We start from the raw sequence: 21,801 nt of genomic DNA, 5'->3' as shown, positions 1-21,801 counted from the left end.
TTTTTTTTTGTATTTTTACTAGAGAGGGGGTTTCACCATGTTGGCCAGGCTGGTCTCAAACTCACCTCAAGTGATCCGCCTGCCTCGCTCTTCCAAAGTCCTGGGATTACAGGCGTGAGCCACCGCGCCCGGCCCGTTTTCATCTTTTATTTAAGTAATGCAGTACGTAAACAATGGAACTGTTTTCTAAGTTTGACTGTGAGTTTAAGTGGAGAGATGATGCACCCCCTCCCAAATAATTTTCTTATTGCTTTGCACCCCATAAAGCACGTCAATGTCAGAGAGACATCACATCCTATTTTTTGAAGTAGACTGCGCTTTTAAAACCATTGTCCCTGTGTGTTCTGTTTTTTTACCCTCTGTAACAGTCACATGTCCCTGTTTTCTTAAACGCATAAGACCTAGAATCTTTTTTTTTTTTTTTTTTTTGATGGAATCTCACTGTGTCACCCAGGCTGGAGTGCAGTCGTCTGATCTCAGCTCACTGCAACCTCCGCCTCCCAGGTTCAAATGGTTCTCCCGGCTTAGCCTGCTGAGTGCCTGGGACTACAGGTGCGCACCACCACACCCGGCTAATTTTTGTAGTTTAGTAGAGATGGGGTTTCACCATGTTGGTCAGGCTGGTCTCAAACTACTGACCTCAGGTGATCTGTCCGCCTCAGCCTCCCAAAGTGCTGGGATTACAGGTGGGAGCCACCATGCCCGGCCAAAATCTAGACTCTTAAAACACTTTCACGGCTGGGCGTGGTGGCTCACGTCTATAATCCCGGCACTTTGGGAGGCCGAGGAGGGTGGATCACAAGGTCAGGCGATCAAGACCATCCTGGCTAACATGGTGAAACATCGTCTCTACTAAAACTACAAAAAATTAGCTGGATGTGGCAGCATGCACCTGTAGTCCCAGCTACTCAGGAAGCTGAGGCAGGAGAATAGCATGAACCCAGGAGGCGGAGCTTGCAGTGAGCCGACATTGCGCCACTGCACTCCAGCCTGGGCAAGAGAGCAAGACTCCGTCTCAAAAAAAAAAAAACAAACAAAAAAACCACTTACTTTCTTAAAGACTAGGAGCCCTTTATGGGTCTACTAGGTATATGCCCTTTCAAATTCTCTTTAACTGGGATGTCTTTAAGACAGCTTTGCAGAAATGAGCCATCCTGTACATATAGGTTGTAAGAACTTGAAATTGCCAATCTGGCTGGGCATGGTGGCACATGCCTGTAATCCCGGCACTTTGGGAGGCCGAGGTGGGCGGATCAGCTGAGGTCAGGAGATCAAGACCATTCTGGCTAATATCGTGAAACCTTATCTCTACTAAAAATACAAAAATTAACTGGGCGTCATGGCATACGCCTGTAATCCCAGCTACTTGGGAGACTGAGGCAGGAGAATTGCTTGAACCCAGGAGGCAGAGGTTGCAGTGAGGCGAGATCATACCACTGCCCTCCAGCCTAGGTGACAGAGCAAGACTCCATCTCAAAAAAAAAAAAAAAAAAAAAAAGTTTGCCAATCTGCCGTGAATTTTAGTCACAGGTACAATATTTAACTGCTTTAGATCAATTTTCATTATTAAAAACATTTCTGGCTGGGTGTGGTGGCTCACACCTGTAATCCCAGCACTTTGGGAGGCCGAGGCGGGTGGATCACTTGAGGACAGGAGTTCAAGACCAGCCTGGCCAACATGACGAAACCCCATCTCTACTAAAAATACAAAAATTAGCTGGGGGTGGTGACGTGTGCCTGTAGTCCCAGTTACTCGGGAGGCTGAGGCAGGAGGATTGCTTGAGCCTGGGAGGTGGAAGTTGTAGTGAACCGAGAGTGGGCCACTGCACTCCATCCTGGGCAATAGGAATGAAACCCTGTCTCAAACAAACAAACAATTTTTGTGCTTTTAGTATGTATTCTTATTAGGGAGAATAGAAGTGAATCTTTAACCTTTGAATTCACATTCACCTTGCAAGATCTCTTTCTCGGAAGGGTGGTTACTGAAATATGGTCTGAGTGGTAGCAGGCGTTAGAGCGGGAGTGATTCTCGAGCCGGCTTGCCGTGATAGTTTTCTGCGGTTCCTGTGACAGTGACCACCCTTTGTGCTTTGCGTGAAGTGTTGTACAGCACTAACTTCACCACTAACCTTTGGGATTCATTGCTGGGGTCCTGTTTTGTTTTCGTTCAAGATCCTGGTAACTCACTCACTCTCTTCTACCACAAGTGAAATTTTTTTCCTTATATGGATATTTTGAATATTCTTTTTTTTTTTTTTTTTGTTGAGACATAGTCTCGCTTAGTCGCCCAGGCTGGAGTGCAGTGGCGCGATCTCGGCTCACTGCAAGCTCCGCCTCCCGGGTTCATGCCATTCTCCTGCCTCAGCCTCCCGAGTAGCTGGGACTACAGGCGCCCGCCGCTTCGCCCGGCTAATTTTTTGCATTTTTAGTAGAGACGGGGTTTCACCATGTTAGCCAGGATGGTCTCGATCTCCTGACCTCGTGATCCGCCCGCCTCGGCCTCCCAAAGTGCTGGGATTACAGGCGTGAGCCACCCCGCCCGGCCAGATATTTTGAATATTCTTACCTTAATGAGGCAGGTTATAGGGGATTGCTTACTAAAAGGAATAAATACAGAAAGCATGTTTTTATGTTTTGAGAAGGCTGTGGTCTTGAACTGTAGGTATACCCAACCTCAGATTTCCTTCTTTCTTTTGTTTTGTTTTTAGAGATGGGGCTCGTTCTATCACCCAGGCTGGAGTGCAGTAATGTAATCGTGGCACACTGCAGTCTTGGCCTTATGGGCTCAAGCCATTCTCCTGCCTCGGCCTCCTGAGTAGCTCGCTGTATAGGCGTGATCCACCACACACAGTTAATTTGTATTTTTTTGTAGAGATGGGGGTCTCACTGTGTTGCCCAGGCTGGTCTCAAACTCCTGGACTCAAGCAATCCTCTCACCTCAGCCTCCTAACGTGCTAGGATTACAGGTGTGAGCCACAGTGCCCAGCTTGGAAGACAGATTTTTATGTCATTTACTGTTCAAATAATGTGTAGTGATAAGAAGTGATATCTGAGTGGAAAATGGGGAGCTTGGATTCTTAGAATTAGTAATACAACTAACATTTGTGATTCTTGTATGGACTGGTGGTGGTGCATTCAAATGGTGTTCCAACTATTTGAAACATCCCCCAGGTTCTGGTGTTTTCCAGGCATTGAGGCTATGGCAGTATCTAATGCACTAGATACTAAATCTTGACTTTATGGAGGGTAGAACACATTTTTGTGTTGTTGGGAGGAAGAATAGTCCTACTTTCACAGATGTCATTTATTTTTCATGTCCTAAAGCTGACATGAAGTTCTTCTTATTTTATTATTTTTTTTTTGAGACTAAGTCTCGCTCTTGTCCCCCAGGCTGGAGTGCGATGGCGCGATCTTGGCCCACTGCAACCTCCGTCTCCTGGTTCAAGCGATTCTCCTGCCTCAGCCTCCCGAGTAGCTGGGATTACAAGCATGTGCCACCACACCCAGCTAATTTTTGTATTTTTAGTAGAGACGGGGTCTTACCGTGTTGGCCAGGCTGGTCTTGAACTCCTGACCTCAGGTGATCCACCCGCCTTAGCCTCCCAAAGTGCTGGGATTACAGGTGTGAGCCTCCATACCTGGCCTTGTTCTTTTTTTTAGACAGAGTCTCACTTTGTCACCCAGGCTGGAGTGCAGTGACACGGTCTCAGTTCGCTGCAACCCCCGCCTCCTGGGTTCAAGCACTTCTCCTGGGTTTAAGCAATTCTCATGCCTCAGCCTCCCCCAGGTAGCTGGGACTACAGGCATGCACCACCATGCCCAGCTAATTTTTGTATTTTTAGTAGAGACGGGGTTTTGCCATGTTGGCCAGGTTGGTCTCGAACTCCTGACCTCAAGTGATCCACCCGCTTTGGCCTCCCAAAGTGCTGGGATTACAGGCATGAGCCACGGCACCCGGCTCTTTATAAATTCTTTGGGCTTAGATGTCTGTCATATAGTTTTCTGTCATCTGTAGCAAGCAACAACTGTAATTTTTGTTTGGTATTGGGTACACCCCAGCTGGTTTGTAGAGTCATTTAAATACTTGAGACTATTTTTCCCATTCATTTTATTTAGTAAGCATTGTTTATAAAGTGCTGGGTAAAACATAAAGGTGACTAAAATAGTTTCTTTCCTTGAGAGATTTCTAGTGTGGTGGAATATGTGAGTTACACACGTGGCCAAGTATGCAAGGGGCTGTTGCAGGAGCACAGACTTGCCATGGGTAATGGAAGGATGAACAGATTTTCACTGTGAGGACTGGAGTAAGTTTTGTGGGGCAGATGAATGCCTCAGTTTGCCCTTTAGCCAAGTTTCAGCAGCTGAAGACTACAAGACTTGGAAAGGACATTGGAAACAAAGGGGACCCCCAGCTTTGAAAACATGGAGGAGGGGAAGCACCAAGGCTGCCGTACAGGTGCTTGGGAAGTCAGTCGTGTAGGTGATTTATGTCCATATCATTGAGAAGTTGAACCTCAGATTACTTCTGGATGGATAACTTAGCAGTGGTTCTCAAACTTTAGCATCTGGGCTGAGTGTAGTGGTTCACGCCTATAACCCCAGCACTTTGGGAGAATGAGGCAGTAGGATTACTTGAGCCCAGGAGTTTAAGACCAGCCTGGGCAGCATAGTGAGACTCAGTCTCTACAAAAAATAAATTTAAAAAAATTACCTGGACTTGATCGCACACACCTGTAGTCCCAGCTACTTAGGAGGTTGGGGTTTGAGTCACTTGAGCCCAGAATTTGAAGGGTGCAGTGAGCTACGATTGTGTCATTGCAATCTAACCTGGGTGACAGAGCAAGACCCTGTCTCTGAAACAACAGCAACAATAAAAAACTTGAACATCCAAATTGCCTGAAGGCTTGTTAAAATACAGATGGCCGGCCGGGCGCGGTGGCTCATGCCTGTAATCCCAGCAGTTCGGGAGGCCGAGGTGGGCAGATCACGAGGTCAGGAGATCGAGACCATCCTGGCTAACACGGTGAAACCCTGTCTCTACTAAAAATACAAAAAATTAGCCGGGCACGGTGGCAGGTGCCTGTAGTCCCAGCTACTCCTGAGGCTGAGGCAGGAGAATGGCCTGAATCTCGGAGGCGGAGCTTGCAGTGAGCTGGATATCGTGCCACTGCACTCCAGCCTGGGCCACAGAGCCAGACTCTATCTCAAAACAAAAACAAAAACAAAACAAAAAAAACAGATAGCTGGCCTACCCTCAGAGTTTGTTTGTTTCAGTAGGTTTGGGATTTGCATTTCTAACAGACTTTCAGGTGATGCCGATTCTGTACATTTTGAGACCCTCTGCTGTAGAGCCAGTGCTTCTGATGACTGCTTTATAGAAATGCATGTTTTATGTATAGTTGACTCTTGAACAACATGAGTTTGAACTGTGCCACCACACCCAGCCCTCTGACATTCTTAAAAACGAGTGAGGTCTCTAAAGAGCTTTTGTTTATGTATGTTATGGCTGTTAACATTTACCATATTAGAAATGAAAACTTGAGAATGTTTAAAAATATTAATTCATTAGAAATAATAATAGGCCAGGTGCAGTGGTTCACGCCTTTCGTCCCAGCACTTTGGGAGACTGAAGCAGGAGGATCGCTTGAGCCCAGGAGTTCCAGACCAGCCTGGGCAACATAGCAGACCGCACTTCTACACAAAAATAAAAATTTGGCCAAGCATGGTGGTGTGTGCCTGTCGTCTCAGCTGCTAGGGAGGATGGCTTGAGCCCAGGAGGTTGAGGCTGCAGTGAGTTGTGATTGTGCCACTGCACTCCAGTCTGGGTGTCAGAGCAAGACCTTGTTTCTAAAAAAAAAAAAAAAATATGTAAATGAAAAGGCATATATTCAAGGGTTGAAATTTAACAGAATTATTTATCTCCTTTATGAAATGCTTCATCACATTCTTAAGTGAAGTAGTCCGCCCCGCCCCCACAAGCACTCTTGATGTAAAATACAGAAAAGAATAGTACAGTTTGGTTCCATTGCCTTGAAACAACATGTACAGTTCTTATCTACCATTGCTTTTGTACCATCAGTGCAAGTGTCAACATAGTGAAAAAGGCAAATGATGTCTTAGTATTATTATGAAAATAGTTTTGATTCTCTAAAAGGGTCTCAAAGGTTCCCTAGGAGTGGACCGACCACACTTTGAGGACCACTGTATTATAATAATGAAAGTCAGGGGCTGGGCACGGTGGTGCCCGCCTATAATCCCAGTGCTTTGGGAGGCTGAGGCAGGAGGATCCCTTGGGCCCAGGAATTCAAGACCATTCTGGGCAACGTGGCAAAACCCCATCTCTACAAAAATGTTTAAAAATTAGCTGGGTGTGGTGGCATGCACCTGTAGTACTAGATACATGGGAGGCGAAGGTGGGAGAATCACTTGAGCTCGGGAGTTAGAGGCTGCAGTGAACTGTGATCGTGCTACTGCACTCCAGCTTGAGGAACAGGGCGAGACCCTGTCTTAAAAAAATCAAGTCACAATTGGCAGGATGATCTTACCCTCAGCTTTGTAAGCTCAGAATCTCTGTCTCTCTTTTTTTTTTTTTTGAGACATATTGCCCAGGGCTGGTCTCAAACTCTTTGACTTAAACGATCCTCCTACCTCGGCCTCCCAAAGTCTTGGGATTACAGGTGTGAACCACTGTGCCAGCCAGAATCTCATTTTTTTAAAAAAGTCGTTTACTCAGAGATTAGATTATTGAATCACACAAATTGAGAGATTGTAGTTTATAAAAAATAACTGTGTATTTATAATCAGAGAAATGCCAAAAAGACACTATTCTCTTTGGTCACTGTTGAAAACCAAAACTGTAATCTGAGCATAGAATTTTGGAACACTGACTTGACTATTCGAATGCCTATTTTTATCCAGCTTTGCGATCCTGACGAACCTTTTCCGTAACAATGGTGTACCTGCTCCATGGACTCACTGTCTCTTTTCAAGAGAACCTTTTTCCATTGTTAGTCAATAGACATTTTCTTCATAGCTTCCTTTTTCTAGACTTTTTGGACTAAACTTTTTTTTTTTTTTTTTTTTTTTGGAGACAAGAGTCTCACTCTGTCACTAGGCTGGAGTGCAGTGGCACGATCTCGGCCCACTGCAACCTCCGCCTCCCGGGTTCCAGCAATTCTCCTGCCTCAGCCTCCTGAGTAGCTGGGACTACAGGCGAGCGCCCCCATGCCCAGCTAATTTTTGTACTTTTAGTAGAGACGGGGTTTCACCATGTTGGCCAGGCTGGTCTCGATCTCTTGACCTCGTGATCCGCCCGCCTCGGCCTCCCAAAGTGCTGGGATTACAGGCATGAGCCACCACACCTGGTCTATACTTCTTTTTAGTTTGGCAACACATAGTTACATTTCTTCATTTTGATGTATTTTCTTTTTTTCTTTTTTTGAGATGGAGTCTTGCACTTGCCCAGGCTGGAGTGCAATGGCGTGATCTTGGCTCACTGCCACCTCTGCCTCCTGGGTTCAAGCAGTCCTCCTGCCTCAGCCTCCCAAGTAACTGGGACTACAGGCGTGCAACACCACATCTGGCTATTTTTTGTATTTTTACTAGAGATGGGGTTTCACCATGTTGTCCAGGCTGGTCTCAAACTCCTGATCTCAGGTGATCTGCCTGCCTTGGCCTCCCAAAGTGCTGGGATTACAGGTGTGAACCAATGCTCCTGCCCAAACCCAATTCTTTGTTTCTTTCCATCCCAAACTCTTTAAGCTCTTGACTCTGTAATTCAAGTTGTGATCGTGAAACTTGTCTATCACCTGCCTTTTCTCTGCATTCTCTTTCCCTCCTTGTTATGCTAAAACTTGGATGGCCCCTGAAGACACTGCTCTTCTGTACCCCTCTAAAGGGGGCTCCTCAGGGAAGGCACATGGGGTAGCTGACCATGTTGTTTCCTGCTGATATGTTACTGTTTCTCTATCCTTCAAATATTCAAGGTCCTTTCAAGTGCTGCCACCTGTTACCCCCTCCTGCAGCTGACATCCACTGACTTCTGTCTCTTCCTTTCATTCCTTTTCACTTTCCCTTCTTACTGCCAACACCTCCTCCTCCAAATATAGACATGGGCAGTCCTACCAGCAGTCCCTTCAACACTCAGGCCTCTGAGTTCCATCCTGTGGTCAAAGGGATGAAACTTCTCACTCTAACCACCACCTCCTATCCTTTGACCCCTTGCTATATTCATAGAGGTGGAGGGTCCTCAAAATGGCAGCATTAATACCTCCTGGGAGTGCAAGAAAGCTGAAGCTGCAGTTTCACAAGATCCCGGGGAGATTTGCATGCACATCTGAGCATCCAGTGTCCTCGCTGCAGCGGCCCGTTGTCGGTTGCCCTCACGCCTTTTCACTGTCAGTTCTACTTTGCCTTCACGTCCCTTTTTACCCATCTCAGATATCCTGTCCCATTTTAGTGACACCTTTCAAACACCCTTTAAAAATTATCACTGGCCATGTGCAGTGGCTCACGCCTGTAACCCCAGCATTTTGGGATGCCAAGGCGGGCGGATCACGAGATCAAGAGATTGAGACCATCCTGGCCAACATGGTGAAACCCCGTCTCTACTAAAAATACAAAAATTAGCTGGGCGTGGTGGTAGGCGCCTGTAGTCCCAGCTACTCAGGAGGCTGAGGCAGGAGAATTGCTGGAACCCAGAAGGCAGAGGTTGCAGTGAGCCGAGATCACGCCGCTGCACTCCAGACTGGCAACGGAGCGAGACTCCGTCTCAAAAAGCAAAAACAAAAACAAAAAAGAGAAAAAAACAATTACCACCAACAAATTTTGATTATGGTTGAATTTAGGTATCTTCTTTGTGTCTGTGCCTGAACAGAAATGTGTTACAAGAGAAAAAAAGGAGAAACTGAAGATAATGGTTTCACTTTATTTTTTATTTTTTGAGATGGAGTCTTGCTCTGTCACCCGGGGTGGAGTGCGATGGTGCAATCTCGACTCACTGTAACCTCTGCCTCCCGGGTTCAAACGATTCTCCCACCTCAGCCTCTTGAGTAACTGGGATTACAGGCGCCTACCACCATGCCCAGCTAATTTTTTATTTTTAGTAGAGGCGGAGTTTCACCATGTTGGCCAGGCTGGTTTCGAACTCCTGACCTCAGGCGATCTGCCCTGGTTTCACTTTAAATTCATGACCGCAAACCTCACATCATACCTACTTGGTAGTCCTACTATGGTTCCCTAGTAAGCTCCCTTTTCTCTGCTCCGAGACACACGTGTTGTGTGTTCAGCACTCTCTCAGCCACCCAGAGCTTTCTCCCTTCCTGCCACCCGGCTGCTGAAAAGAGGGAATAGAGTCTTTTGCACAGTAGTTCTTCAGGAAATATTTGTTGAATGAATGGATGACTATCTTGTGGGTAGATTTTCTTTTCCTTTTTTTTTCTTTCTTTTTTTTTTTTTTTGAGACGGAGTCTCGCTCTGTCGCCCAGGCTGGAGTGTAGTGGCCGGATCTCAGCTCACTGCAAGCTCCGCCTCCTGGGTTCACACCATTCTCCTGCCTCAGCCTCCCGAGTAGCTGGGACTACAGGCACCCGCCACCTCGCCCAGCTAGTTTTTTTAGAGACGGGGTTTCAGCGTGTTAGCCAGGATGGTCTCGATCTCCTGACCTCGTGATCCACCCGTCTCGGCCTCCCAAAGTGCTGGGATTACAGGCTTGAGCCACTGCGCCCGGCCATGGTCATTCTCATAGTAGCAGAACTGATGTTTTTCATCTTGATGTGTGATATCTCCTATGTTTGAATGTTAAATTTAGTGAAAAGAGATGAACTTTGGAATCACAATACCTGTGTTCACATCTCTGCCACTGAGCTGAATGACCTTAGGAGACAGGTGATTAACAAATGAGGAAACACATCTGTTAATTTCTTAATTGCTATAGCATTTCTTCATTTGTAAAGAAGAGGTAATAATAGTGGCTAATTCATAGTAATGCAACGCTCAAATGGGATAGTAATTCACATAAAAATTATTTCTGAATTACAGTGTTCTATGTGTTATGGTCCTTACGTGTTGGGAGGGTGGGGGAGAAGGGTAGTTTGTCTTATTTTAGGTCCAAATCTCCTGATTCATTGAGCACAAGTGTCAAAAATTCAAATATGCCCAGCTTATTAGTGAGGCAACAGTGTCTTTTTTTTTTTTTTTGCACACTTTTTGGAATTGATTAGTTTCAGTGTGACATTCACTGACCTTGAAACATACAGAGATGTTGCCTCCTGGTCATTGCATGCTGTGGGTACCATGACAGAGACTTTGATCTTTTGTTTTTCAGTGAATTTTTCAGAGCAAGCCTGACATGCCAGTCATTAATAATGCATGAAAAAGACACTATAAATTGGAAGATTTAAAAAACCAACACGGGTGTTGTTGCTGCTAATTCTTTTATTGAGACAGATTAGATTTTTCTCCTTCATTAAGTCTTGGTCGCAGTTCTCTGCTTTAGGATTGAAGGAACACAGATGGACTGACAACCAGAGGCGTGAGGACTGGACAACAGAGCCCTAGACAGAGCTTTGGTTAGTCTTTGGTTTGTGATGACCACATGCTTCTGTGTTTTAGGCTGAGGCTTGAAGATGGTCAGATTTTTGTGAGTTTATGATACTGAGCTGCAAGATTTGAAAGTTCCCTAGTTAGGTCTTGTGGTCGTTTTCAAAATTCCTCTTTAGGGAGTGCTTGACCTGAGCCCAACAGTTCCCTGTTTTGCCCAAGTGAAATAGTTTAGGGAGTATTTTGTTCTTTCATTTTGTCACCATAAAAGGTTTTCCAGGACCACAGTGCCTGCTCCATCTGTTCTCTGTCAGTTCTCCCTGGCCCTTGTCACTCTATGATGTTGGTCCAGGGTGAAGAGTAGGGAAGGCCCCAGAGAATTTCTACATTTAACCTGTCCGCATCCTTCTCAAATTTTATGGACATAGACATGGCCTTCGTTGGCTGAGTCTAGAGGAGACTTGGCCAATCCCTTCTATCTGTCTGAGGCAGCAGCAGGAACAAATAACTCTGCTTGAATCTTGCAAGCTGTGTGGTGAGAGTCTGACAGTAAAGCAGGTGGTTTCAAACCTGACTCTGAATCAGAGCTACAGCCTTAGCGTAGGGACTCCCACCCGGATCTCTCTTTCCCTCATCACGGATGGCGGTGGTGATGGTGGTAATGGCGGTGGGGAGCCTGGGACTTTTATATTCATAGTCAGGATAGTGACTTCTGTCTTCAGGTAAATGCCAGTTCTTACTCTGTCCTTCAGAATCTTCTCCCAAATCACACTTATTTATTTATTTATTGAGACAGCCTCACTCTGTCGCCCAGGCAAATGTCAGTTCTTACTCTGTCCGTCAGATTCTTCTCCCAAACCACACTATTTATTTATTTATTGAGAGATAGTCTTGCTCTGTCACTTAGGCTGGAGTGCAGTGTGCGATCTCGGCTCACTGCAGCCTCTGCCTTCTGGGTTCAACCAATTCTCCTGCCACCTGAGTACCTGGAATTACAGGCTTGTACCACCATGCCCAACCTCCGCCTCTGTTTTCACATGGCCTTCTTTCTATGTGTTCTCATCTTCTTTTTTTTTTCTTTTTTTTTTCGAGATGGTGTCTCGCTCAGTTGCCCAGGCTGGAGTGTAGTGGTGCAATCTTGGTTCACTACAACCATCACCTTCTGGGATCAAGGGATTCTTGTGCCTCAGCCTTCCAAGTAACTGGGACTACAGGAGGCATGCGCCACCATGCCTGCCTAATTTGTGTGTGTGTGTGTGTGTATATACACACACACACATACATATATATAGTTGAGACAGAGTTTCGCTCTTGTTGCCCAGGTGGGAGTGCAATGGCACAATCTGGGCTCACCGCAACCTCCGCCTCCCGGGTTCAAGCAATTTTTTATTTTTAGTAGAGACGGGGTTTCACCATGTTGGTCAGACTGGTCTGGAATTCCTGACCTCAGGTGATCCGCCTGCCTCGGCCTCTCAAAGTGCTGGGATTACAGGCGTGAGCCGCCGCACCCAGCCATAATTTTTGTATTTTTAGGAGAGATGAGGTTTCACCACGTTCACCAGGCTGGCCTTGGACTCCTGACCTCAAGTGATCCTTCCACCTTGGCTTCCCACAGTGTTGGGATTACAGGCGTGAGCCACTACGCCTGGTCACTTCTTTTTATAGGGACACTTTTCATTGGGTTTTGGGCCTACCAAGGGAATCCAGGATGATCTTATCTCAAGATTCTTAATTATATCTGCAAAGATGCTTTTTCCAAATAAGGTCACATTCACAGTTGATAGGGGGACATGTCTTTGGGGGAGGGCACTGTTCTGTCCGCTGCAGTGGGCTGCAGGTGCCTGTGTCATCACTGGCCAGATTCTTTGCCAGTGGCTGGTGTTGGCTGTGAGGGAGACAAGATGAGAATGTGAGGTCTGTGCTTCATCATCCAAGCTCTGCTCGCAGAGAAAAATGCAGAACACCGTCATTTGACAGAGAGTCATTAAATGGCAGCATTTTTCTCTTTGAATTGTTCTGTTTTTAGGTATTATATCTGAAAATATTTCCCTATATTCCAAAACCCCAAGGTCGGCTTCAACTCACTTTCTATGGAGGTAAAGAGAAGATGACAGGATACTATTTTACCTTAGCCCAAAAGTCATAGATTCATATCTGGTCTTGAGTAAACCAGCAGTATATTGCGTTTTTCTAGATAGAACCAAGGTAATTTTCCCTCATGACTTCCCAGCTAGGGCTTTTTCTTACATAGTTTTAATCTTCCTGTAGTTTAACATATATATAGTTTTATATTATAAATTGCATAATTCTGTGGATTTAAAAAATATAGCTAATACAGACTTGTTGTAGTGAAACGTAAGCAATATACAAATGAAAGTGAAAAACTGAAAGCTTCCTTTTCCTCCCCCCATTGTTTGGTGTAGATTTTTCTGAACCCTCTTTTAGGGATTGTGTGGGTTTTAGGAGCTGTACTCAGCTGAGAACATTAGATATATAAAGCAAAGCAAATACTTCGTTTGTCTCAACTGCTTGTTTTTGTTTTTGTGTTTTTTGTTTGTTTGTTTTGAGTCAGGGTCTTGCTCTGTCGCCCAGGCTGGAGTACAGTGGTATGATCATGGCTTACTGCAGCCTCAAACTCCTGGGCTCATGAAATCCTTCCCCCTCAGCCTGCTGGCTAATTTATTTTTATTTTTGTTTTTGTAGAGACAGGGTCTTGCTATATTGGTCAGGCTGGTCTCGAACTCCTGGCCTCAAACAATCCTCCTACCTTAGCCTCCCAAAGTGCTGGGAGTACAGGTATGAGGAGTGGGTCATGGCACCCGGCTAACTGCTTGTCTTGAGGATAGTAAATTGCCTTTAAATCCATTTCAGCAGCATTTTCATGTTTTTAATAACCAGAGTCTTCTAGGTTCCTAGGTTCAGCCTGGAGATGGATTATTGTCAAATAAAAGGAAAGCTTTAGTCTGTGAAAGCTACATGTTGTTCCTACTTTCTCCTATAGATTATAAAATCTATTTATTTCTCTTTTCAGATTTAATCCAGAGACTGACTTCACTATAGAAGCCACAGTTGTATCGATGGTTGGGGAAAGATAGTGGCAACAAGCAAAGGAGAAGCAACTCTGACATACAAAGAAAATGAGTATGCTAAAACCAAGCGGGCTTAAGGCCCCCACCAAGATCCTGAAGCCTGGAAGCACAGCTCTGAAGACACCTACGGCTGGTAATACTTTACACTTTTCCTTTATGACAAATGAACTATCTTATATGCAGACTTCAATTTGATTTTTAATTTTAAAACATTATTTTATATATGTTCATATTCTTGAAAATATTTGAAAGTTTTTTTTTTATTATTGTTATTTTTTTGAGACAGAGTTTCACTCTTGTTGCCCAGGCTGGAGTGCAATGGCCCGATCTTGGCTCACTGCAACCTCCACCTACTGGGTTCAAGCGATTCTCCTGCCTCAGCCTCCCGAGTAGCTGAGATTATAGGCATGCGCCACCACGCCCGGCTAATTTTGTATTTTTAGTAGAGATGGGTTTCTCCATGTTGGTCGGGCTGGTCTCAAACTCCTGACCTCAGGTGATCCACCCGCCTTGGCCTCCCAAAGTGCTGGGATTACAGATGTGAACCACCACGCCTGGCCTTTTTTTTTTTTTTTTTTTATGGTTTTAGAGACAGAGTCTCACTCTGTCACCCAGGCTGGCATGCAGTGGCATAATCTTGGCTCACTGCAACCTCTGCCTCCTGGGTTCAAGTGATTCTCCTGCCCCAGCCTCCCAAGTAGCCGGGACTATAGGCCTTCGCTACCACGTCCGGCTGATTTTTGTATTATTAGTAGAGATGGGGTTTCACCACATTGGCCAGGCTGGTCTCGAACTCCTGACCTCGTGATCCGCCTACCTTGGCCTCCCAAAGTGCTGAGATTACAGGCGTGAGCCACTGCACTTTGCCTTTTTTTTTTTTTTTCTTTTTTTTAAGATGGAGTCTTGCTCTGTTCCCCAGGCTGGAGTGCAGTAGCACAATCTTGACTCACTGCATCCTCCACCTCCTGGGTTCCAGCGATTCTTCTGCCTCCGCCTCCAGAGTCGCTGGGACTTACAGGCGTGCGCCACCACACCCAGATAATTTTTGTATTATTAGTAGAGACAGGGTTTCACCATATTGGCCAGGCTGGCCTTGAATTCCTGACCTTGTGATCTGCCTGCCTTGGCCTCCCAAATTGCTTGGAATACAGACATGCGCCACCGTGCCCTGCTGTTTTTTTTTTTTTTGAGACGGAGTTTTTGTCGCCTAGGCTGGAGTGCAGTGGTGCGATCTTGGCTCACTGCAACCTCCACCTCCAGGGTTCAAGCGATTCTCCTGCCTCAGCCTTGCTAGTAGTTGGGATTACAGACACACGCCACCATACCCCGCTAATTTTTGTATTTTTAGTACAGATGGGTTTTCACCATGTTGGCCAGACTGGTTTTAACTTGAGGTCAGGAGTTCATCTGCCTGCCTCAGCCACCCAAAGTGCTGGATTCTAGGTGTGAGCCACCATGCCTGGCCTGAAATAATTTTTAATTGAAAGACATAAAATTTTTTATGTGGAGAGCTTAATGAATTTTTGTACGTTTTTTTGTTTGTTTGTTTGTTTTTGAGACAGGGTCTCACTCTGTTGCCCAGGCAGGAGGGCATTGGTACTATCATGGCTCTCAGCGTCCCAAGTAGCTGGGACTACAGACGCGCTCCACCATGCCCAGCTAAATTTTGTATTTTTAGTAGAGACGGGGTTTCGCCTAGGCTGGTCTTGAACTCCTGACCTCAGGTTATCTGCCTGCCTTCGCCTCCCAAAGTGCTGGGATTACAGGCGTGAGCCACCATGCCCGGCCTGGTTTTTTTTTTTTTTTGAGATGCTGTATTGTTTTGTCTTCAAGGTTGGAAGGCAGTGGCTCAATCTCGGCTCACTGCAACCTCTGCCTCCCAGGTTCAAGCGATTCTCCTGCCTCACCCTCCCGAATAGCTGGGATTAATGGTGCCCACCACCATGCCCAGCTAATTTTTTTTTTTTTTTTGAGACAGAGTTTCGCTCTTGTTGCCCAGGCTAGAGTGCAGTGACGTGATTTCGGCTCACTGCAACCTCTGCCTCCCAGGTGCAAGCAATTCTCCTGCTTCAGCCTCCTGAGTAGCTGGGACTCCAAGCGCGCTCCACCACGCCCAGCTAAGTTTGTATTTTTAGTAGAGATGGGGTTTCTCCATATTGGTCAGGCTGGTCTCAAACTCCTGATCTCAGGTGATCTGCCTACCTCGGCCTCCCAAAGTGCTGGGATTACAGATGTGAGCCACTGCGCCCAGCCCTGTATTTTTTTTTTTTTTAGCAGGTATAGGGTTTCATCATGTTGACTGGGCTGGTCTCAAACTCCAGACCTCAAATGATCTGCCCACCTCAGCCTCTCAAAGAACTGGGATTACAGGTGTGAGTCACCGTGCCTGGTTTTTGTGTCCTAGTTTTTGTCAGCTTGAATTGACTACTCAATTGTGGAGTAGTGGTATTTAGTGAATCTGAGTGGGTATTTGCTCATGACGTTCAGGGTGGTGGGTGTAGCAAATAATGAAATCAGACCAATTATGAATATAGGCCTGGAAAAAGGACTGATTTTATTTTTTTCTTGCTTTGACTTTTTCTCATCTTAATTGCAAGTAAAGGAATAAACCTCAACTACCAGTTTGCTGAGTTTAGCAGCATTGATGATCGTAGTGAAGGATCAGTTATTCTTGGCTTCCTTGTTTAAAACAAAACAACACAAAACAAACAAAAACACTTTTGTGAAGCACAGTGGCTCATGCCTGTAATCCCAACACTTTGGGAGGCTGAGGTGGGAGGTTCACTTGAGGTCAGGAGTTTGAAACCAGCCTGGCCAACATGGTGAGACCCCGTCCCTACGAAAAATACAAAAATTAGCCAGGTATGGTGGTGCACATCTGTAATCCCAGCACTTTGGGAGGCTGAGGCGGGCGGATCATGAGGTCAGGAGATTGAGACCATCCTGGCTAACATGGTGAAACCCCACCTCTACTAAAAATACAAAAAATTAGTCAGGCGTGGTGGCGGGTGCCTGTAGTCTGGCTACTTGGGAGGCTGAGGCAGAAGAATGGCGAGGACCCGGGAGGCGGAGCTTGCAGTGAGCTGAGATCGCACCACTGCACTTCTGCCTGGGAGACAGTGAGACTCTGTCTAAAAACAACAAAACAAAACAAACAAACAAAACAACCTTTCTAAGAGTTGTAGACTACTCCTGCGGGGCTGTTGGCTTTCTCCAGTTTTTCTTGAAGTTAGAGGTTGTCTGCTTGAATATTAAATCGAATCTCTTCTGATGTTTTGTTTTCAGTTGTAGCTCCAGTAGAAAAAACAATATCCAGTGAAAAAGCATCCAGCACTCCATCATCTGAGACTCAGGAGGAATTTGTGGATGACTTTCGAGTTGGGGAGCGAGTTTGGGTGAATGGAAATAAGCCTGGATTTATCCAGTTTCTTGGAGAAACTCAGTTTGCACCAGGCCAGTGGGCTGGAATTGTTTTAGATGAACCCATAGGCAAGAACGACGGTTCGGTGGCAGGAGTTCGCTATTTCCAATGTGAGCCTTTAAAGGGCATATTTACCCGACCTTCAAAGTTAACAAGGAAGGTGCAAGCAGAAGATGAAGCTAATGGCCTGCAGATGACGCCTGCCTCCCGAGCTACTTCACCGCTGTCCACTTCTACAGCCAGCATGGTGTCTTCCTCCCCAGCCACTCCCTCAAACATTCCCCAGAAACCATCACAGCCAGCAGCCAAGGAACCTTCAGCTACGCCTCCGATCAGCAACCTTACAAAAACTGCCAGCGAATCTATCTCCAACCTTTCAGAGGCTGGCTCAATCAAGAAAGGAGAAAGAGAGCTCAAAATTGGAGACAGAGTATTGGTGAGTAGAGAAACATTCTGAGGTCATTTTGTTGAACTGAGATGTAAACACCAGGGAGTGGTTGAAATACACACATCAGGGCTGGGCGCGGTGGCTCACGCCTGTAATCCCAGCACTTTGGGAGGCTAAGGCGGGTGGATCACAAGGTCCGGAGTTCAAGACCAGCCTGGCCAAGATGGTGAAACCCCATCTCTACTAAAAATACAAAAAAATTAGCTGGAATTGGTGGCGGGCGCCTGTAATCCCAGCTACTCAGGAGGCTGAGGCAGAGAATTGCTGAAACCCGGGAGGCGGAGGTTGCAGTGAGCCAAGATTGTGCCACTACCCTCCAGCCTAGGCGAAAGAGTGAGACTCTGTCTCAAAAAAAAAAAAAAAAAAGCTGGAAATACACACATGGGATACTTCTTGGCTCAGTGTCTGTTCTGGAGGGACGACCCCTCCTTTATAGAGAAATTAATCAGTTCAGTTTATGGGTAACTATGCAACCAATTAGAAACTGGCATATAGTTTGTGTCTAGAAAGAGCATAGGTTTGCAGTGATCTATTCTAGTTGTATCTAGCAGTTTAGCTAAAAGAATATTGAGTTTATAATTTGTAAATATTTACTTTTGTTATTAAAAATTTTCTTGGCCGGGCGCGGTGGCTCACGCCTGTAATCCCAGCGCTTTGGGACGCCGAGGCGGGCAGATCATGAAGTCAGGCGATCAAGACCATCCTGGCTAACGCAGTGAAACCCCGTCTCTACTAAAAATACAAAAAACTAGCCGGGCATGGTAGCAGGCGCCTGTAGTCCCAGCTACTCGGGAGACTGAGGCAGGAGAATGGCCTGAACCCCGGAGGCGGAGCTTGCAGTGAGCCAAGATTGCGCCACTGCACTCCGGTCTGGGAGACAGAGCAAGACTCTGTCTCAAAAAAAACAAAAATTTATTTTCTTAATATTATATGGCTGCCTGTTGGGGACTCGAACTCCAGTCTCCGCACGACAGGCAGAAACACCACTATACTAACAAGGAACTTGTAAATATTAAGGTAACAGTGGCCAGGTACGGTGGCTCACGCCTGTAATCCCAGCATTTTGGGAGGCCAAGGTGGGAGGATCAGTTGAACCTGGGCAACAAAGTGAGACCCCGTCTCTATAAAAAATAAAAAAATTGGCCAGGCGGGGTGACTCATTCCTATAATCCCAGTACTTTGGGAGGCTGAGCGGGTGGATCACTTGAGGTCAGGAGTTCAAGACCAGCCTGGCCAACATGGCGACACCCCGTCTCTACTAAAAATACAAAAATTAGTCAGGCATGGTGGCAGGCACCTGTAATCCAAGCTATTCGGGGGGCTTAGGCAGGAGAATGACTTAAACCCAGGAGGTGGAAGTTGCAGTGAGCCAAGATCGCATCACTACACTCCAGGCTGGGCAACAAAGCAAGACTCCATATAAAATAAAAATAAAATAAGCCAAACATGGTATCACATGCCTATAGTCCCAGCTACTCAGGAGGCTGAGCCTGGGAGATGGAAGCTGCAGGAAACTATGATTACGTCATGGCACTCCAGCAAGACCCTGTTTCAAAACAAAAAAAAGTAACTTTATTGACAAAATAAGCTCAGGAGTGAACTTAGGTATGTTTATAAAAATCAGATTTTTTGCCCTTTCTGATTTTTAATTTTTGGTTTAGTGAAATTATGTGGGTGTCTGTAAGATTCTGCTACCTTAAATGGCTTGGAAAACTCAAGGCATCAGAGGATGTTACTTAAGAATTTCTGGGCCAAGGCCAGGTGCAATGGCTCATGCCTATAATGCCAGCAGTTTTGGAGGCTGAGGCAGGTGTATCACCTAGGGTCAGGAGTTCAAGACTAGCCTGGTCAACATGGTGAAACCCCGTTTCTACTAAAAATACAAAAACTAGTTGAGTGCAGTGACGCACACCTGTAATCCCAGCTACTTGGGAAGCTGGGGCAGGAGAATTGCTTGAACGCAGGAGGAGGAGGTTGCAGTAAGCTGAGATTGCGCCACTGCACTCTAGCCTGGGCAACAGAGTGAGACTCTGTCTCAAAGGGAAAAAAAAGAATTTCCGGGTCTTTCAAATGATGAGGTTTAGATTTAGGAAGAGGAAAGAAATGTACAGTAGCTACTGTTTGACTAATAAGCGGAAATGCAAGGTATAAGGTCTATGTACCCTACATTCTAGAACCTCTGAATTTAGTGATTGTTTTTTTTTTTTTTTAAAGAGGAGCAGAGTAGCATAGTGCTAAGAAGACAAGCTGAGTCCCTGCTTTGCCTTTGGGACCTCAGTGAGATATTTAACAACTTAGTTTCCTAACCTCTATAAGCAAGGCTAAAGTGCTGCATTTCGACTATATTTGATATTTCTAGGATGTGATGTCAGGTTCTTGGACAGTTTGACTGACGCCCAGCTGTTCTGTTTCAACATGGTTGTCTCCATGCCTTGGACTGCGTGTTCTGTGCTGAATTTTTAGCTCATGACCATACATGAGGAGGTGACTTGTCAGCTCTTTATATTTGAACTGACAAGCTTTATCTTTCTATGAGCTACTCCCCAGGGCCCTTACACTAAGAATCTTCTTGTTCTCAACACTTCTTTTATTTTTTATTTTTTATTTTTGGAGACAAGAGTCTCACTCTGTCTCCCAGGCTAGAGTGCAGTGGTGCGATCTCAGCTCATTGCAATCTCCGCCTCCCGGGTTCAAGCTATTCTTCTGCTTCAGCCTCCCGAGTAGCTGGGGCTACAGGCATGTGCCACCACACCCAGCTAATTTTTATATATTTTTTTGAGACGGAGTCTCACTCTGTCCCCCAGGCTGAAGTGCAGTGGCGCGTTCTCAGCTCACTGCAAGCTCCACCTCCTGGGTTCGTGCCATTCTCCTGCCTCAGCCTCCTGAGTAGCTGGGACTACAGGTGCCTGCCACCACGCCTGGCTAATGTTTTTTTTTTTTTTTTTGAGATGGAGTCTGGCTCTGTCGCCCAGGCTGGAGTGTAGTAGTATGATCTCGGCTCACTACAGCCTCCGCCTCCTGGGTTCAAGCAATTCTCCTGCCTCAGCCTCCTGAGTAGCTGGAATTACAGGCGCCCGCCACCACGCCCAGCTAATTTTTGTATTTTTAGTAGAGACGGGGTTTCACCGTGTTGGTCAGGCTGATCTTGAACCCCTGACCTCGTGATCCACTCACCTTGGCCTCCCAAAGCGCTGGGATTACAGGCGTGAGCCACCGTGCCTGGCCGCTACTTTTTTTTTTTTTGTATTTTTAGTAGAGACGGGGTTTCACCGTGTTAGCCAGGATGGTCTCGATCTTCTGACATAGTGATCTGCCTGCCTTGGCCTCCCAAAGTGCTGGGATTAGAGGTGTGAGCCACCGCACCCGGCTGCTAATTTTTTTTTTTTTTTTTGTATTTTTAGTAGAGATGGGGTTTCACCCATGTTAGCCAGGATAGTCGTGATGTTCTGACCTCGTGATCTGCCTGCCTCGGCCTCCCAAAGTGCTGGGATTACAAGCGTGAGCCAGCATGCCCGGCCTAATTTTTTTATTTTTAATAGAGACGGGGTTTCACCATATTGGCCAGGCTGGTCTCGAGCTCCTGACCTTGTGATCCGCCCTCCTTGGCCTCCCAAACTGCTGGGATTACAGGCACGAGCTCAAGACTTCTTATACAGGTCTTTGATACTGTGAAAGGGGAAAAATATCTTCCTGAGAATTAAAAAAAAATTTACCAGATTTGTTTTGCTTGTGTTTGAACCTTAAATAACTATAATTTATCCAGTATGTGCTTTTTGGTGTCTGTCTTCATTTGCTGAACACTGTTTTTGTGAGGGTTGTCTATAATTTGTAGAATTAAAATGCACACATAGTGGGGTCTTATATATAGACCAATTTTAATAATATGCTTTTGTAGATTATAGACTGTGGATTTGGGGCATTCGTATGGAAGGAAATACAGGTCTTAATTTAAAACAATAAGCTGCTGTTTGGTATTATACTATTTTGATGTACTATACCTAATTTAATCATACACATTTAGGTGCAATCTAGAAATGAAATTTTTTTCATTTTTTTTCCCCTAGAAATGAAATTCGAGTCAAGGGGTATAAATAATTTAAAATTGTTAATAGATATTGCCAAATTGCAATCCAAAAAGCCTTTATTTTTGTTTCCACAAACAGTATACAAATATGTCCTTCCTGGTAAGTTTTTTTTTTAGTCTTACTGGTGCTTTTTTTCACCTTATTAAGGTTGTTAAAGCTCTTTTTAAAAATTCATTTATCATATTAACTTTTTTTTTTTTTTTTTTTTTTTTTTTTTTT

The 21,801-nt window shown here is 45.5% G+C and overlaps 1 protein-coding gene across 2 annotated transcripts in view; it reads left to right on the top strand.

Annotated features, from left to right (window-relative positions):
* The window catches only part of CLIP1 (CAP-Gly domain containing linker protein 1), a 153,897-nt gene that overhangs the window by 30,753 nt on the left and 101,343 nt on the right, over window positions 1-21,801 (top strand). For both annotated transcript variants that reach the window (XM_025401272.1, XM_025401271.1), the window contains exons 2-3: window positions 13,571-13,761; window positions 16,914-17,485. In XM_025401272.1, coding sequence (XP_025257057.1) covers window positions 13,677-13,761; window positions 16,914-17,485 — 657 coding nt within the window. In that variant the 5' untranslated portion in view covers window positions 13,571-13,676. The remainder of the gene's footprint in view (window positions 1-13,570; window positions 13,762-16,913; window positions 17,486-21,801) is intronic.

The sequence above is a fragment of the Theropithecus gelada genome, chromosome 11 (genome assembly GCF_003255815.1).
Source record: "Theropithecus gelada isolate Dixy chromosome 11, Tgel_1.0, whole genome shotgun sequence".
NCBI classification, from domain to species: domain Eukaryota; kingdom Metazoa; phylum Chordata; class Mammalia; order Primates; family Cercopithecidae; genus Theropithecus; species Theropithecus gelada.
This window is presented reverse-complemented; position numbering and strand designations above follow the sequence as displayed.